Source organism: Panthera onca, chromosome B3 (genome assembly GCF_046562875.1).
Source record: "Panthera onca isolate mPanOnc1 chromosome B3, mPanOnc1 haplotype 2, whole genome shotgun sequence".
Classification (NCBI taxonomy): domain Eukaryota; kingdom Metazoa; phylum Chordata; class Mammalia; order Carnivora; family Felidae; genus Panthera; species Panthera onca.
Window position 1 is genome coordinate 963,487 of NC_138344.1, and position 18,933 is coordinate 982,419.

Here is an 18,933-nt window from a genome sequence, read left to right on the forward strand (position 1 = left end):
CTTACAAGCACGCCTCTCAAACTGGCAAATATTTTTAAAAAATAGTATTACTGTAGGACTCCGAAATCTGACTTTGGGGTATTTATCCAAAGGAAATAATCACAAGATAGGTACATAGAGAGATCGATCGACATATAGATGGAAGGGAGACATCAGAGACAGAGAGAGAGACAGAGACAGAGAGGCAAAGAGAAAGACAAGAGACAGAGAGAAGGCAAAGAGATAGAGAGAGAGAGACATGAAAGAGAGAGAGGCAAGGAGACAAAGACAGACAAAGAGACACAGAGACAGAGACAGGCAGACAGAGAGGCAGACAGAGACAGAGACAGAGAGAGAGACAGGAAAAGAGGGAGAGGGAGAGGCATATAAAACCCATTATGAACTCCCATGAATAACTGGCGAATAATAGTGCTCATTTCTGGATAAGGAAATTATGAACAATTTTATTTACTTTATGTCCATTTTGTAATCAACTGTGAATCACCAGTACACCAAGAGAAAATTTAGAAGGTATAAATGAGCAATTGACAGAAAAATAGGCAATAAACACTTCTTTAAAATTCAGCCATGACTAGTAATAAAAGAAATACAAACGAGAACAATGACCTAATACATTTTTAATTATCACGTTAGCAAGTTTCTTCAACAATGAGATCTCATAAGGTGAAGGATGCACTTAGCCATGAGCAAGGGGTAATGAAAAGTGGCACGGCCTTCACTTTGCACTCTGTATGCAAATGGTAAAGTTTTGCATACCTTTCCCTCGGGAACCTCAAGTATTTTGCTCTTAGGAAATAATTCTGAAATTTGAAAAAGACCGACGAAAGGGCCTTCACCGGAGTGTGGTTTACGACAGAGAGAAGCCACGGGAGAGCGTCACATCTGAAACAGAGTTGGTTAAAGGTATTGCGGTTCACGCGCACACTCATGTCTCACGCAGCCACTGACAAGGCAGTAGAAGAACTCGCAGTCGTGTGGAAATAAGTCACAGAGGAACAGACCTCTAGATGGATGGCTTCGTAGCTGATTTTTAAGGAAACGAGACTAACACAGCGTACTCTGTTGTTTAATTCTAGTTTTATAAATTATACTTGTGTATTATAAATATTATATCAGCCTCTTTTTCTTGCTCATCGGCACCTCCCGAGTGTTTAATAACAAGCACTGTGACAGTCGTATTATTCATTTCCGATCTGGCATTAGACCAGACCAAGGAAAGGAAGCATCTCTTGATCTAAGCCAATCATAGCAATCTGGCTTCCCGTTTTCCCAGCGTCCTCAGATTTGTCCCATTTCTAATAGATTCAAGGAGAACCTGGCCGTGCAATGTACTTCTGGGAAAGGCTTGCCCTTCGGATAAGAGAAGAGATGTGATTGCCTCCACTCCTTCCCAGTGGTCTGTCTGGGATGTGGATGTTATGGCTTGAGCTGACGGCAGCCTTCTGGAAAACTCCAGGGGGATGCCACAGGCATCAACTGCTGGCCCTGGGAGTTTTGAACCTCTGAACCATCATCAGCAGTGGCCCACCTTCAGACATGCTGTTGTGTAAGAAGATCAGTCCCTCTTTGTTTGAGACGGGCGTTCTGATACTTGCTGCAAAAAGCATATCCGATTTACGTGTGCAATAAACGCATTTGAAAGAAACTTTTTTTTTTTAACATTAAAGGTGGGCTAAAAGGACTGGAAGAACATGTCCATATCTTATCTGTATTTTCTAGGCAATACCGATAACACACTTACAATAACCATCTAGTAAAAGTTATTTAAAAATGTGTAATAGCCTGGAACACGTCCAATCCCACGACACTGACCTCAAGAGACCTAGTAGACCTGGAATTGATTTGCTGTGTGATCTTGGGAAAACGCCTCATGGCTCTAGAACATAGCCTCCAAATCTGTGTACAGACAATGAATCAGAGGACTTAAGGCTCCTTGCTTACAGCTCCAGCCAAGCAGCTCAGTATTGACCTCTGAGTCTGTCTTCCCTACGGACAGTGACTGACCAAAAGTGTACTCTGTGCAGGGAACCCGTTCAGGCTGGGAAATAAACACTGTCCCTGCCCTGGCTTGGAACGGAGTGTATACTCATGGACACAGAGAAGACGCTGGTGATTACCAGACACAGGATGGGGTGGGGAGCAAAACGGGAGGAGGCTAAAAAGTACAAACTCCCAGCTACAAAATAAGTCACGGGGATGTGATGTATCGCATGAGGACTATGGTTAGTAATAGGTTCTATATCATTACTTGAAGCTATTTTTTTAAATGTTTATTTTTGAGGGAGCGCAAGCAGAGGAGGGGAAGAGAGGGGGTGACAGAGGATCTTTAGTGGGCTCTGTGCTGACAGGCTGATAGCAGCGAGCCCGGTGTGGGGCTTGAACTCATGGACCATGAGATCGTGACCTGAGCCAAAGTCAGACGCTCAACCAACTGAGCCACCCAGGCACCCCCATATATTTGCAAGTTGCTAAGAGAGTAGATCTTAGACGTTTTCATCACCAGAAAAAAATTGTAACTATGGTTGATCAGATTACCGTGGTGATCATTTTGCAAGATGTACATACAAATACTGAATCATGACATTGTGCATCTGAAACTAATACGTTATATGTCAATTATCTCTAAAAACAAACAGAAAAACAAAAACAGTGCGTGGGAAGCATGGCACCAAGGATCACTTTCTAATGTTCTTTGTGGCGTCAGAATACTGTCTGACGTGATTCTCCTCTGTTAAGAGTGGAGCAAACCCTCCCCTAAGCCTCCCAACCAAAGCCCTAATTCTGCAGCACGCTCTAGCACCTTCTTGCTAAGATGCCCAATGCGTCCCGTCCAGTTATACACCTGCAGGTGTGTTCCTGGAGGTCTCAGGCTAGGAGGCATTGCCTACAGTGGGGATTCTTTTCTGCTACTACTAGTAAGGCTTATTTTTTGAAAATTGTTATTGTTGTTAATCAAGTGGGTCTAGCACGTAGGGTGCATCTCTGGCAAAGGGGCGGAGACTCCACCAGAAGGCGGATTTGGAGGAGCATGCAAAGCGTTTGCCTCGTGTCCTTTTGTGTGAACGGGGGTCATGGAACAGCAGACCACTGATTCTCTCACACACACACACACACACACACACACACACACACGCCCAGAGACATGCCGACAAATCCAGATTTTTAGAAGGGCCCTCCACGAAGGCAGAGAACTTGTCTTTCTTGTTCACAGCTCAGTCTCCAGCATGTACCAAAAATAAAATAAAATAAAATGAAATAAAATAAAATAAAAAATAAAATAAAGTGAAATAAAATAAAATAAAAAATAATAAAGTAATAAAATAAAATAATGAAATAATAAAAATAAAAAAATAAAATGCAGATTTGGTCACACGGCCCAAACTCGATACGTTTTTCTTGAATAATAAGTGAATTCAAACACCCCGAAAGTCTTTCTAACAGTTTACTTTGAATATTACTGGATCAGGTAGACAAACACAGCTAAGACCTAGAGAGTGCCGACTGTCTACCAGGCAGAGCACGGGACATTTTACGTGTGTTAGCTGCCCCTCCTCCCTGGCCCGATGAAGCAGACCCTTTCTTTTCTTTTTTTCCTTTTTCTGGTCGAGTACAGTTGACACATGTTAAATGTTGTATTAGTTTCGGGTGCAGCACAGTGATTCGGCCACTTGATAGGTGCCGCCATGCTCACCATAAACGCGGCTTCCATCTACAGTAGATGCTATTATTAATTCAGTTTTATGGAGGTGGAAACTGAGGTACAGACCGGTTAGTGACTCACCAGAGATGCACGGCTGGCAAGTGGTTGGGTTGGGATTTCAGTCCATGCAGTCTGACTCCGGAGTTGGCTCAGCTTCACCAATCCCGTCCTGCCTTGCGGTACAAAGTACAGGTGTAGAGGGTAGTAATAGGTCATGAACTTCACGGGTGTATTCGCATGCATGTATCCAAAAGCACGCATTGTTTCCTTCAGTTGAACAGTCGTTCACTGTTTCCTGCAAGGAGTAGGAGGAAAAATGCTTTCTGAGTTTATCGGTCCTTTAACAGGCCGCAAAATGGAACTTAGGCAGATCCCGTAATTCAACCACAACAAAGTAAACACCAAAACTACTAGGGGGAAAGGCAACCATGTCGGAGTGGAAAGGGGGTGTAAGGACACGTTTGGAAGAGATGAAAAATTACAAGGTGGTGACAGGTGTAGCTGTGAGAGTCCGCCGTTGTGAACGAGGTGGGCAATTTTGTAGGAAAATGTAAATGACTACGATTGACCCAAGGAGGAGGAGGGCCTTTCCTGTAGGAAACACTCACCCCACGCGTGCAGGTTTTCACCTAGACATGGGGGGGCAGGCCTCCGCGAAGCCGGGGCGCAGGCGCGCTCACCTTGCAGATACGATGCCAAGTGCTTTGAGTCCTGGGCACCTGGAGCAGGTGCGCTGAAGGGCGGGGCTGGGATGGAAACAGATCCTCGAGCCCACCCCCCCTACCCTGAGTCTTACCGCCACAGCCCCCCTCTTCCCGTCTTCTCCCGCCCACGCTGTGGGCGGACGTCCTGGATCCCAGGGCGTTTGACGAAGGAAGCCCAAGGAAGGCGGAACAGCGTGGACAGCAGAGGATCCCTCCCGGGGTCCGGCACGTGCGGCGTCAGGCTTGCGGCGCGCGCGCCCCTCTACCGCCCCGGGGTCGCCGCGCCCACGCCCGGGGGCCCCCACCCGGCTGGGGCGGAGCCTGGCCGCCGCGGTCGAGGTGCGGGCGGGGCGGCGGGCGCCTCCGCCCGCCCCCGCCGCCCCCGCGGTGCTCGCTCCTCCCCGGCGCACACGCCCACACGGCCGCGCTCGGGGCGCGGGCGGGCGGCAGCGCTCGCCAGCCAGCCGGCGGGGCCCCGGGACGGCGCGCAGGGCCGGGCTGCGCAGGAGACCTGCAAGCCAGAGCTGGGCGAGACCGTCGTCTTCCACGCCTCCTTCTTTCTCTTTAAAGAAACTGCCGTGTTCTCGCTTGAACTGGGAGAAGCGAGGGGTGACGCAGAGGCTTTACTGACGAGCCTTGAAGTTCCGGGCAAGTCATTCTACAGGACCCGCGAGGCCCGGCGTGAACCCAGCGCCCGCGCGGGTCAGCCTGGCAGAGCCCTTCGGTAAGCGACCCGAAGCCAAGCCGAGGGCCCCTGACTTCGCTTCTGGAGCAATGACACTACCGGTGGCCTGCACTCAGGTGGCCTCGTTTGGTGAGCACCCCCAGCAGGTAAGCGCACCCGCAGGGGTCTCCGGTGGCTCACTATGTGAGAGGGATCTTGCGCTCCCCAAAAGTCAGCCCGCGCTGTTGAGCCGCAGGCAGGAGTGGGAGGCTGGAGGGGGGAAGTCTGGTTTTATCACAGGAAACTGTGGGAGAAGGGTGTGGAACACGGGTTTACATTTTTCATTTTTGCACTGACGCGTGGGGGTGAGGTGCGCAGGGGCCTGGATTTTTGTAGGAGATGGTTGCGGAGCGGGGCTGGGTGATAGGCGTCTGGATCTCTGCAGACACTGAAGGGGGAGCAAAGCTTACATGTTTGCAGAAACCTCTGAGGATCGACAGGGTGGTGAGAGGTTGTGATCCCGAGAATGCTCCAGAAATTGTAAAGAGTTTGAAGGCGAGCATTTCAGAGCAGGGATGGAGACGCACTTACCGCGCAGGGCCTTCTGGAAGCTGCGCACAGAGCCGGCGGCGTGGAGCGCGCCCCGCCGGCGTCCAGCACCTCGGACAGCGCCGGGCAGCGCGCAGAGCCCGGGCTGCCGCCCCCACCCTTGGCGGGGCGGGGGGGAAACGGTAACGCGGAGCTCTGCGTCGGATTCGCCTCTAACTGCTTCCCGTGACTGCAGAAGGAAGAGGCGGGGTATAAAATATCCCCAAGCTGCCGCGAATGCTACGGCCGAGCGCGGTGGCCTCCTGGATTTTGAAAGGCGCACCCAAACTCCTTCAAGATCTAACATTATGGAGCGCTCACCTGTGCCAAGGCCCTGTGCTAAGCGCCCCACCTGCGTTCTGCGGTTGTTACGCGCGCCGCGAGCTTGTGTGCCATTATCCGTGTGCTGCGGCTCAAAAAATGGGAGCAGAGGAGGCCAAGTCTAGTCCGAGTCTGTGCGACCACTTGGTGGTGTGGCTGCACCTGTAAACCGCACGCCAGGTGGCGGTAGTGGGGAGGTGTGCCTGAGCCGGCAGAATGTCCTCCGCGAAAGCGCCTAACTTGGGTTCAGAGGAACTAAGAGTTCGAATCCAAGCTACAGCTTACAAACATACGCGCTTGGGCAAGATCGCACAACCTGTCTGCGCGGCAGGCTCTGTATCTGTAAGGTTAAGATCATAAGGCTTCCCTTGCAAACGTGTGGGGGAGGGTGGTCAAAGAGATCTGTATGTGGGAAAACTCAGCAAATGGCCCATCGCGGTTGGGAGGCAGAGGACAGAAATGGGGAGCAGGTGTTAGAAGAGGGAGAGGTTGGGTGATGAATGGCAGAGGCCCTGGGGTGCGGGTTGGGTACCCCAGATCAGGGCTCAGAGGTAGGATCCTGGACGAGTTTAATGCAACATGATAATCCTTTAAATATCTATAGGACTTTGAAGAGTGTTTACCTATTGCCTATATTTGACCCTTATAACAATCTTGGAAGGCAGAGACAGAGTTCTGTGCATTGGGCAAAATGCTGCTGGCTAGCAGTCAATTTCACAGCCACCTTGTAGCAGGGCTGAGCTTAGAACCCGGGTGGCCTGCTTCTCTGCCATAGCCCCACCATGACTGTGCACCCTCAGAAGCTTGGATTATGGGGCAATTGTGGACCTGAAGTGCATCTAGAGAAACGCCGTCCGTGCCAGCTGGAGCCAAGGTGATCAACCGAAAACATGTTCAACCATTATCTTTTATTTTGTTCCACAAAGAATTTCAAGTGATGTTTAAAAAGATACACAAGAGGTCAGGTGGACACATATCAGAAGTAGCTGAGATTCATTAGGATATAATTGTGTGCAAACTTACGTGTGCAAACGTGGTCACAGCGGGATGCTGATCTCACTGAAACTGCAGTGAATAGAGCACATCCTTCAACTGGAAAAAAAACAAACACAAATTGAGAAAGTAGGGGAGAAACAAGATTAAGGCCACATCCAGAAACAAGAAGAACACAAAGCATGAATGTTATAAAGTCCTAGAAACCCTGGGCCTCTAAGTACGGTCATGTGTGTCCCCAGTTCTTTCCTTGGGAACAGGAGGTGCTCTGCAGACGTTTGCAGGTGCCGGTGGACCCTCCTCTTTTGCCTCCCTTTCCCACGGGGGTCAAATACAGGTAGACTCGGAACCAAACGCAGTGCCTCAATCCTCCGATTTACCACGGTGCCAAACACGGCAAGGTTAGCTGGAAATCCAATGCCAAGGTGATTCGAGGAGGAGGAGACAAAACATGGTAGTTTATCTGCACTGAAATAATTGTGAGTCACTCTTTTTTTAGATATGAACTTAAAAAATTTTTTTTCAACATTTATTTATTTTTGAGAGAGAGAGAGAGAGAGAGCACCAGTGGAAAAGTGGCAGAGAGGGAGACAGAATCCGAAGCAGGCTCCAGGCTCCGAGCTGTCAGCACAGAGCCCGATGCGGGGCTCGAACCCACGAACCGTGAGATCATGACCTGAGCTGAAGTCGGACGCTGAAGCCACTGAGCACCACCCCCCTCCGGCCGCCCCGTTAGTTACCTTTTTATAATGGCTTGCAGAAGCACACCCTGCTTTAAAGCTTACACAAAGGGCTTCTCCATCTGGTAGCTCAGCAGAGAGTCCTAACAAACCTGTAGAGGTTAAGAAGCTAGGAGGTGATGGGGACAACACAGACACAGCATCATGACTTGTGTCACAAGCATTTTACTTTTACACCCAGTGTCATAGACCCACATACCTACAAAGACCAGGAAAGTAGCCTGAATGTATGAATTGGGTCAGTTGTAAGACTACAGAGAGTGGCAGGGCCTTTGCCAAACTGAACAATGAATGATCCATTTTAAAATATTCAAACTGAAACAAAACTAAAACACTATGCCGGTCAAGCCAGACGTACCTGCCCCTGTGGGGTGCACTTGGCCCCTGGCCCATTACTGGGCAGCCTTGGTCTACACTGCTCAGGCAAAAGATGTGGGGCAGCACAGGAGTCAGAGAGCTTGGGTTCAGCAAGATAAAGGACTCGATCTGTCCTGAAATTCCCCATTTCTAAACTGGGAATGACTGGACAACACGGCCCCTCGCAGCCTCGGAAATCTTAGACTTTCATAATTCTGTGGACGGTAAAATAGCCCCAGGGCTTCTGGACGAACATGGTAATCACTTCCACCCACCCGCCCTTTCCATCAGAGAAAGCATCGTTTTATTTTTTTCCGGCGTTGGTGATATTTTAGTCTTCGGTGTGTCTCTTCCAGTCCCTGTGCCTTTGGAAGGCGTGCCCGCCCCATGATGTGGGGTTGAGACAGAAAACAGCCGTGAGGAGTGGCCGGGAGAAGGGGCGGGCTGGGTGGGGGACAAGAGGAGAGGAACCAGGCACATTCTGCTCATTTCTCCGTTAACTCTTCTTCTGAAACACAGGGAAGAAAAACCCACTTGGGGGCTGCTAATTTTAAAACATGGTGCCCAGGGCAGTCAAAGTGCGTGGGGTTTCAAAATTCTGGGCACATGTCAGCCCCTTTGGGTCAGAATTGCTTCCTTCTCTCCGACAGGCTGGGAAGCCCTGAAAGGCACGTGGTCTTTCGTGCATTAGGTGTTCCTGACGTTTGTCTGTGATGCACACACAGCAGGAGGTAAATGCCCAAATGCAAGTGACGTAGCTCTTGGCTGATGCCCTCATCCGATCGGTCACTATTGAATACATCTCCGGCTTCATGCTTCCTTAGTGTCCTCGCACTGCCGCTTCTGACCGTCCTCATCTCTCAGGGGCTCCCAGGTGACCTCCGGCCTCCCGCCGGACCTTCTAAGCCTGAATTCTACACGCTTTTTTGTCCTTAATGCCTTGCACGTGTATTGACCCTCAACATTTATATGGTGGCGAATGAATGAGTGGATGGATGGATGGGTGGGCAGGTAATCCCAGCGTGTCAGTCAAGGCTTACTCTGTTATAATAGAAATTAGTGCACATGTCATAAGCAGACATGAGCCAGTTCATCAACGCTTTATGGGATTAGGAGACCCGGGGGGCGGGGGGACAAGTGAGGGAATGACAAGCGGAGCAAACACAAAGGGCACGGCACTGAGCCAGCCACGGCCTGCCAGCGAGCGCGGCTTGCTGGGTTGTGGGAGCGGATAATCTACCGCATCCCATCCGCAGCCTGGAACCTGGAAGACAAGGAAAAGAGTTTGCCTGGTACCTACCTCCTGCCGCCATGCACTCTCGGTCCACATACGCTCTGGAGAGCGTGAACGCACCCACGCTTCTGTGTTGCGTGGCTTCGCCACCTGGAGGCCTTCGGGGAGACCGAGTCCCCGGTCAGCCGAGCGCAGGTGTGGGCCTGGGCCCCTCGGCCTGACGCAGTGGGGAGGGGGCACGCCTAGAGGAGGCCACCGGGGCCAGGAGGCGAGGCAGTGGCCGAAGCCCTGAGGCGGGGAGTGGGCCCCGGGGCAGAGAGTGGGTCTCGAGGCCTTGCCAGGTGGCGCGCGGCGGGCAGCAGGAGAGCGAAGGGTCTGGTTTGGTCCTGTCCTCACACAAGTGTTTGTTTCCTGGCATGTGTGTCATGTAAGGAACTTCCGTTGGGAGGCCACGGTGAAGGCTGGCCGGAGGCTATACGAGGAGCAGCTCCCCGCGCACAGAGAAGGTCATTCCTGTAGATGGGCTGGGAGCAACCAGGATGCCTGGGTGCCTGGGCTCCACCCTGTTCTCTCCTCAGCAGCGGGGGTTAGGGACGAGGCCGAGCTCCGGGCAGGAGGTGGCCCCTGACGCAAACGAAGGGAGGCAGGCACCAGCTAGATGTCCCCTCCCTCCCCACCCCCGACCTTGAGGGACGTGGCCGGCCCCCCACACGACACGGAGAGAGGACCCGATTGTCCACCCACATGACCCTCCCCTTTTCTCTTCCTCATCCTCCTTCCAACTACCCCGAAGCCGATGAGGGAGAGAAGACAGTGTTCCTGCCCCGGGGGCTCGGGGGGTGGGGCCAGGCTCTCGGAGGGGGCTGGCCCAGGAGATGAACACACCAGGGCTCAGCACAGAAGGTGGCGAAGTATCAAGGAATCCAGGAGATGTGGTTATCAACCATGTGTGTGTGTGAGTGTGTGTATGTCTTTGTGGGGGGGGGGGGGTCTGTGAGTGTGAGTCTGTGAGAAAGAGTACCTAGTGTTGTATAGCATCCCAGTGTATGAATACGGCACAATTTCTTTATTTTCTTCATCGCAGGATGTCTCGCTTTTGCTTTTTGTGAATAGTGCTGTCGGGAACGCTTTTGTACCTGCTTCGCTGCACAGATTTATCGGTAATTATTGATATGAACGAACCTTCCCCAAACGAGTGGCTTAGAACCAGAACCACTTGTTTGTGCGTGTTTCTGCAGTTTGGACCAGGCTCTGGGCACGTCTGCTGCCTCGTCTGGGGTTCTGCCTGCACTTGTAACTACCAGGGGTCCGGGGTGGCCTCGCCCGCACGGTCGCGGTCAGCGGGGGCTCCCTGTGTCCTCCCCGGCAGGACAGCCCATGTGTCTTTATGAGGCAGCGGGGCTCCAGGAGAGCAAACTGGAAGCTGGCAGGCCCACGGAGGCCCTGCCTCGAAAGTCACAGTCACTCCTGCCGCATCTTGTGGGTCACACGCCGACCCCTCCTCTTGATGGGCGGGGGGGGGGGGCACTGGCCCCTGGCGCGCGGTGTGCACGCTAGGACGACAGGACTTTGTGGCCGTGTTTTCCGGGCTCCCACAGACAGAACCCAGGTGCGGAATTACCCGCTGGAGCGCTGGTCTCGTCCTCCCACCCACTGGGTCCCGTTGCTTCCTGTCCCTCCCCGGGCATTGCCAGGCTGGCTAATTTTAGCCATGCTAATTTGGACACGTGCCTCCTGGTATCTCACTGGGCTTTGATTTGGTTTCGTTTGACTACCCACGAAGCCGAACACCTGTTTGTGTGCTTACTGGCCATTCGTGGCTGGGGAAGAACGTGATCTGTGGGAGGTGTTCATACAGCCTGGAGCTGAGCCGGTTGTAACTCTACTCGGCTCTCTTCCACCTTGAGTGGTTTTTCTCTTGATTAGAAAGGAAGGAGCATTTGAGCCCAGGTTTGCAGGGTGGTGAATAATTAAACAGAGCGGGGTCTCTGTTAGACGTCACAGAAAGCGGCTCAGGGGGACAGCGAGCGGGGCGTCTGAGAGTCAGACGGACAGTGCGTGTGGGGGACGGACAGATGGATGGTGCGTGCGGGGAGCAGGGAAGCCCTGGGTGGACAGATGGACAGACTGTGTGGGCGCGGGAGCCCTGGGTGGACAGACTGACAGACGGTACGTGCAGGAGTCCTGGTGGTCCTGGGGGCGATGTGCCAGCACACGAAGGGCCCTCGCTGAGCGGAGACCTCGCACCCTCACTGCACGTTCCTGCTCCGTTATTTAGCGCCCGGAAATCCTGCTGCAAACGTCCAGGGCCGCACACAGACCTCGACACCCTGACCCTGTGTGCGCAGCGCCAGTGCCGAACAGGGATGGTGGGGCCTAAGGGAAAGGCCAGCGCCCGTGTGTGCGCATGCGCGCGCGCGCACACACACACACACACACACACACACACACACACACACACACCACGTGCACACGCCCTGCACACACACACACGTGTACATGCTCACACTTATGTGCACACCCGCACGCACACCCCACACGTGCATGCGCACACCCGTACACACCCAGACCCGTAGGAGGCTGAAGACGGAAGCACTGGGGGACAGAGACTCACGACCGCACGGTGGTCACGTTGCTGCAGAAGATCTCGCGGGAACACCCACAACAGCAACGACATCACACCAAGACACGGCTGTTGGAGGCAGAGAGACGAGCTGGACCGTCCGCCGTCGTGGCTTCGGAAGAGAGCGACGTCGAGGCGTGCGTACGCGCGTGCGTGTACGGGAGAGTGCGGTTTGGGCTTTCTAGACAAACGGCAAGTGTCTGTGAACGTATGAAACGCTTATGAGGGGTGTGAGTCCCTCTCTCACGTTCGGCCAAGCCGGGCTCTGACTTCCAGGCCGGTGGACGTTGTGAACCGCTGGCCGCCGCTCGCGGCAGTGGCGTCGGGAAGCCGTGGTGCCCACCGGGCGACGAGAAACCCCGGGAACCGCGGCCCCTCCTCGGCAGGAGGGACGGGAGTCCGCGTGGAGGGGCTGTGCCGGCGGACGCCTGGGCCAGGGAGGGGGCCCGCCTGTCCGAATTCGGGGAAGGCTCTCCGGCAACACGCGGCCTGGAGGCTCCGGCTGCGGGAACCGGGCGGCGGCCGCGGGGAGGACGAAAGCGGAAAAGCCTTCGGCGGCCGCAGACTCACCCCCGCGGAGGAAGCTGCAGCCTGAGCTTTGTGCCCTGTGTCGCCTGCGAGCAGCGTGCGGTCCGGTCCCGTCCGCCCTCCGCCTCGTACCTGCCCACGGGGAGGCCGTGCTTTGGCGTTATTCTGGAAGACTAGGGGGAGGAGGGGAGGGTTGTGACATCAGGGCTGCCGCGAGGTTGAGTTTGCTTTGCGATGATTCTCTCTCTGCTTCCTCCCCGATCGCGATAGTAACCCGTGTTTCTGGTGGATTCCCTCCCGGCCTTTCGGATGCCCGCCTGGGACGACAGCGCATCCGCTATCTACGAGGTGACCCATGGGGTGTGAATCGCTGCCCGATGTCGGCGCTGCGGCAGTGACCCGGGGGGACACACACCTTCCCTCGTGGGACACAGGTGCCCGTGGGCATGGAGCGGAGTTTCCTAAGCGGCATTTGAGGTGAGTGTGGGGCGGGCAGCCCCCGCGTGTGCGATCGCTTGCCAGGTTTATGTCAGCTGCTGTCCTGTGTGGATGTTTTCTGTCCGCTCTCCCGTAACCCCCAGCGTGGCTTCACCAGGCGGCCATCCCCGTCCCTCCCACCACATCACAGATGAAGAGACGGACGCAGACGAGCCGGACGATGCGGCCGAGGTGGCCTCACCTGGGATCAGGCGGGGACAGGACTGCGTCCAGCCCTGTGACAGCCGCACCATCAGCACCCGGGCGCCTCCAGAACGCACGCCATGCTTCTCTCTTCTTCCCTCGCTAGGTCTGGTCGCCGCGGTGGCTCGGAGGCGCGGAGGCCAGCGCGATGGAGGAGGACACTGAACTGAGAACCGACGGAAACTCACTCTTAAAGGCTGTGTGGCTGGGGAGGCTCAGGCTGACCAGACTCCTCCTGGAAGGGGGCGCTTACATCAACGAGAGCAATGACAAAGGCGAGACGGCTCTCATGGTGGCCTGCATCACCAAGCACGTGGACCAGCAGAGCATCAGCAAGTCCAAGATGGTCAAGTACCTGCTGGACAACAGGGCGGACCCCAATATCCAGGACAAGTCTGGCAAGACGGCCCTCATCCACGCCTGCATCAGGAGAGCCGGAGGAGAGGTGGTCTCCCTGCTCCTGGAGAACGGCGCGGACCCCAGCCTCGAGGACCGCACGGGGGCTTCGGCTCTGGTTTACGCGATACACGCGGATGACAAAGACGCCCTGAGACATCTCCTCGACGCCTGCAAAGCCAAAGGGAAGGAGGTGATTATCATCACGACAGATAAGTCATCAGCGGGCGCCCAAACCGCCAAACAGTACCTTAACGTCCCTCCGTCACCCAAAGTGGAAGACAGACAGTCACCTCCACTGTGCACGTCTCCCTCGGATGTCGAACTGAAGGCTCCGGGCCTGGGCGCTCCGCCCAGCGAGCGGGAGGACGACTTCTTCAGCGTCCAAACGGGGCATCCGAGTGGTTGCCACACCGCCAAGGCTCTCAACGAGCCTGGGTCACCCACCAGGAAAGTTGGGAACCTCAAGAGAGCCCGCCTGCCCCAGCTGAAGAGGCTCCAGTCCGAACCCTGGGGCCTGATTGCGCCGTCCGTGCTGGCTGCTAACGTGCGTCAGGACGACGCCCACGGCGCGGGCACAGACAGTGAGGTCATCAAGAGCATTAGCGACGTGTCCTTCCCCAAAAGGGGGCCGCTCTCCAGAGCCAGCAGTATCGACAGCAAAGACCCCGCCCTGTTCCCCACATTCACAGAGCAGATTCTGAAGATCCCAGCCTCACCGGCACCCGCATCCTGGAAGGCCGCCTACGACAAGGGCCAGGCGTCCCACCCTCGTGTGGCCAGAAGAGGGACTCTCCCTGTGGAGCAGGAGAAGGCTGGAGTCAGTCCATCAGTGTCCCGCAAGCGGCTGGAAAACGACCCGTACGATTTCGATCTGCAGCCAGGGGCTGACCAGCTCAATCCCGTCTCCCTGGAGTCGGGCAAAGGGCCCCTCGAGAGGAAGAGGCTGAACGGCTCCCACGTGGCTCTCTTCCACGGCTCCCGCGAGTCCCTGGACGTGGCGCCCAGCACCTCCCCCAGCTCGGCGCGCCCCAGGCCACCGCCTCTTCTGGAAAGGCGAGGTTCTGGGACTCTGCTGCTGGACCGCATCTCGCACACCAGGCCCGGCTTCCTTCCCCCTTTAAACGTAAATCTGAACCCACCCATCCCAGATATCAGGCCCGGCGGCAAACCTTCTTCTCCACTTGCCGGCGGCCTGAAATCCATGCTGCCCGTGGCTCCCAGCTCACCGAAGAGAGCTGACTCGAGGAGTCAAAAGAAACTACTCCGGAGGCACTCCATGCAGGTCGAGCATGTGAAACAGCTGTCTGGCTTTGAGGAGATCACGGCCTAGACACTTCCAGAGGGTCTCCACGTACCCAACGACAGGCACCATAATCCGGACCAACGCAGCCGTGTGGGCCCTCTTCCTCCCGCCCGTCCCCCCGTGCTGCTGTGCGGTCCGCCTCACAGGGTACGGAACAGGGCCCCGCTTCCCTTCTGAAATGATCGTGGGTTGTTACGGGTTTGCTTGAAAAGGGCCCAGGGTAATTGGGTTCTGGGGATGAGGTTACCGAGAATAAATTTCTCCAAAGGAAGAAAACCTTTGGGGGTTGAAAGTAACGCAGCTGGTACGGTGATCTAGGCCCCTGACATCAGTTCCTTTCCACCAGACAAACTAGAATTTAGATCCCAGGACGGCAGTGAAAGCATGCCCTTAGTACTAAATCTATAAAGTGCCTACAAAGGAAATGAGGCTTTAGAATTTGTCATGTGTGCAAAAGCTCGAAACTGGCCCCTGAGCTGTGAGATCTGGCAAGCTGCGTGTTATGTGTCAGCCCAAGGCGGAGAAGGGGGGACAGAGCCCCCATCAGAAGCACCAGAAGGCGGGGAAGGGGGGGAGGCCCCCCTCCCATCACAGGGGCTCTGGCTGCCTGTCACCGGGTCATGGGGCAGTGTCCTGCTCGGCACGGTCACGGTCTTCCCAACCCCCGTATCGCACTGTGTTCACGTGCTCATCTGGCTGTGCTACGAGTCCCCAGATACAACTACATGTCCCCCAAATTCCGATGTGCCATTGTCATCGGTGCATCGGACGTGAAATTGGCCTCATCCGCCTGCCCTGACACGAGCCGTGCCAAAATCTTGGGAAAACACAGCCAGGGTCTGGTAATTAATTTGGAGGTAAATGTGATACAGTTTCCAGAATAGACCTGTTTCTTGCCTGTTCTTCCGAAAAGTCGGTGACACCCCCCCCCCCCACCCAAAGCCAGAACAATACGTAGCGCTGGGCCGCGCACACGTGGAAAGCACAAGTGGGAGGTTCTCAGGCTGGAGGGAGTGGCGGGGACTGGATCGGGTGTTGTAGCCCGAAAACTTCCGGGGGTGCAGACTGGCGTCTCCCATGCTCTTGTCCAGGTAACTCCAGAGAAATCTGGTTTCTGCGAATTATCCGAAGTGTCTATGTGGCGGGAGGTTTGTAGAGATAACCCGGGTGACGCTTTCCAGCCGTTGCGCAAACCCAGGAAGGGAAGCAGAGACTTAGCGCGCTTGGTGTGACGGGGCCACATTTCAGATGACGGGCCTGGTCGTTTTCCCGTTCATTTTTCCCTCCTGCTGCTCAGATTTGTGTGCTCTGTGGTTGGAAGAATGTGGTCCCTGGGGGTCGCCTCCCACGGAGGACGAGTAGAGGCTCTGAGGTCTGGGTTTGCAACTCTGTTCCGTCATTTCCCAGCTTGGGGACTTCGGCTTTTCTAAGCCTCCACTCGGTTGTCTGCAAAATGGGCTGGCAGTGCTTCACCTGGAAAGGGCGTGGGGGCCGGTGCCAGAACGTGCCTGTGCCGCACCCGGGGTGAGGAGGGGTCGCCCAGTCTCCGGCACATCTCCAGGCCTCTGAGGCTTCAGAATCTACAAGTTATACATAATATCCTACACAGAACGCAGTAAAGTCCAGCTGAAAAGTTCAAGTGTCTCCTTGAACTTCTCCTTGGTTCCGTAATAGCCCCAAGTACACTCGTACAGTAAATTCTGCCACATCCGCTTCTCATACGATAGCGTCTCTGTGACGACACTTGCTAGACCCTTACCGGGGCATCCTGAACAAAAGTGCTGACGACGAACGATGCTCACAGATAAGCCAAATGTTCATTTTTTGATGCTTTCTCCAGGGCGGGCCTGTGCCCAACCTGGGCACCACTGACACTTTAGGCTGGGTCGTTCTGTGCCGTGGGGGCTGTCCTGGTCCACCCGCTAGATGCCAGCAGCATCCTCCCCCAAATTGCGACAACCAAAAACGTCTCCAGACAAGGTCAGACCGCTGGGGGGCGCCATCACCTCGGCTGATCACCGCCGCTCCAGGAGAAGGCGGTGCCAGAACAAGTCAAGACCCACGAAGCCGCATGCGGTCTGGCTGGCTCGGCCCTGCCCCTCACTTGAAGCCGTTCGAACTGTGCTTCTGTAGGACGACTGTGGTCGGGCTCTCAGGATTCCCGGCAAACACAAACGGAAGTGCCGGTGGCCCTGTGTTCCTTTCAGGGAGGGAAGAAAAGCTCGTAAGCTCGCACGAACCGAGGGCTCGCGGACTTGGTTTAGTGTGGACAATCCACGTTCTTTCCAGGGCCCTTTAGTCTCGAATGGTTCCTACCAAAGGCACACGATGAGCGGCAGAGAAACAACCCTCCGAAGCATTACAGAGCGAACCTTACAGACAACCACTGTTGTCAGCACATCACGCATGCACACACGCACACGCACGTGTGGCCAGTGCTCTCCAAGTGTCGTTCGTGCTGGTGAAAGCCCTGCATCTAACTGTGGGGGAGCAGCGCTGCACACGAGCATTTGTCTGAACCTTCGGCCAAGACCGGAAAGCCTGATTCATCCTCGTAGCGAGCGCGGCACATCCATAGCGATTAGCTCAGGTGAAACGCGAAACGTGGTAGTTACTCAGCCGGAGTGACCTGTCCATCCCCGAATGCCTGTGGCAGGCGCTGTCGCGGCACTCCCCGCCTGCATCGGTCACTTGTGACCCTCTCCTTGGCCTTCCTCTAGACAGTCACCGGATCGTCCCTGTCTCATCCCTGTTTGACGATGCAGTAGCTGAATTAGGCCGTTCCAACCTAGTGTGCCCACCACAAAGCTTTATCCTGGTTCGTGCATAAGTAGGCGATTTTGTCCAGGTTAACAAACCTCACAACGATGCTTCTTAAAAGCATATTTTAGATTCAAATATGCCTCGTAGGTCGGAGATTAGCTTTTCTTTTCGGGATCCTGGCGTCACTACAGAATTTCGCTGCCATCTGTAGTTTTCACAGCCCATCCACTTGAGACCTTCCGGAACATTTATCAAAATATGGGACACGAGTCTAACGTTTAAAGTCTGGGACTTCGGTTTAATTTCTAGACACTCCAAAGCCGGTTTTTGTTTTACTTGTTTGTTTGAATCATTGTCAATTCTCTTAGAATTTCATCCAGTGAACGGTATCCTGCAAAACGCAGGCTGTGTCTGACCGTCTGCCTCTGTGTTGGTACTTTGGACGTATCCCTGTTGCTTGAGCTCGTTCTCTACGGCGTTCTACTCTAGCCTCAAGCCGACGACGCGCTCAAAGATGTCTCAAAATCCATGTATCGTAACTGTTAGGCATTTCTAACACGTCAATAAAAGATACGCTGCAATCCTTCGGTAGCATTCTCCGTTTTTCTGTAGTGAAATCTCAGCGATAAATATTACCTTTTCCTTACGACGGGGTTGACGTGACTGCCCCATAACGTCTCCCTTAGCAGACACCCAATATTTTACACACTCATCATTTTGAAAATTAATTTTTGCATACACAAAAGTGTAAGTGAAGTGTTGGAGTTTGGCTCTCCGTTAGAAAGGGGCAAAGGATGAGAGGGGCGTTTCCCCTGGGAGGGGTGGGCTTCACTTCCTTCCTCTGGCCTCACTGCTCGGGCCTCCCCTGGGGCTGTCTGACACACGCCACCTGTGGGGACTTAGCAGTCGCTGGGCTGGCCCTCCTCGGGCCCTGCTTCTAGTGTCGGCGAGTGTTACACGAGGCCCTGCTCCGGGGCAGAGCGTAAGAATCCAATGGACTAGCCCTTGTCTCTTGAAGTGCAGAGTTCTGTGATTCAAATTTCATCCACACTCCCTGACTCTCCGGACAGCCCCAACCTTACCTCTGGGGCCTCCCCTAGACGGTTGAAAGAAATTGTGTCAACAAAAACACAAAAAAGGACTGGCTTCAGGATGTCCCTTCCCCACTTCCGTCTTCGGGAAAAGCAGGCCCACAAGTTTCTGAATCCTTTGAGGAGAGATTACGAGGGACCCTGCGGGGGGAGGAGAAGTGATGGGGGATAAGGCCACAGTGGCCCACCTGGAGTGGGGGGGGGGAGCGCATTCCCAGGATTGATAAAAGGCTTGGAAGTTTGG

At 54.6% G+C, this 18,933-nt stretch overlaps 1 protein-coding gene and 1 long non-coding RNA gene across 2 annotated transcripts; one reads left to right on the forward strand and one right to left on the reverse strand.

Moving 5' to 3' along the window:
- Window positions 1-277: 277 nt before the first annotated feature.
- LOC144616752 (uncharacterized) lies at window positions 278-4,385 on the reverse strand. The gene is made up of 3 exons (XR_013556492.1): window positions 4,309-4,385; window positions 3,782-3,995; window positions 278-882 (listed from the first exon to the last, which is right to left on the reverse strand). It is a non-coding gene; the product is annotated as an uncharacterized LOC144616752 (long non-coding RNA).
- Window positions 4,386-5,130: 745 nt separating this feature from the next.
- ANKRD34C (ankyrin repeat domain 34C) lies at window positions 5,131-18,185 on the forward strand. The gene is made up of 3 exons (XM_060617485.3): window positions 5,131-5,235; window positions 12,723-12,929; window positions 13,240-18,185. Exon 3 carries the CDS (start codon window positions 13,282-13,284, stop codon window positions 14,860-14,862), a length of 1,581 nt encoding a protein of 526 aa, XP_060473468.3. The 5' UTR covers window positions 5,131-5,235; window positions 12,723-12,929; window positions 13,240-13,281; the 3' UTR covers window positions 14,863-18,185.
- Window positions 18,186-18,933: the final 748 nt, after the last annotated feature.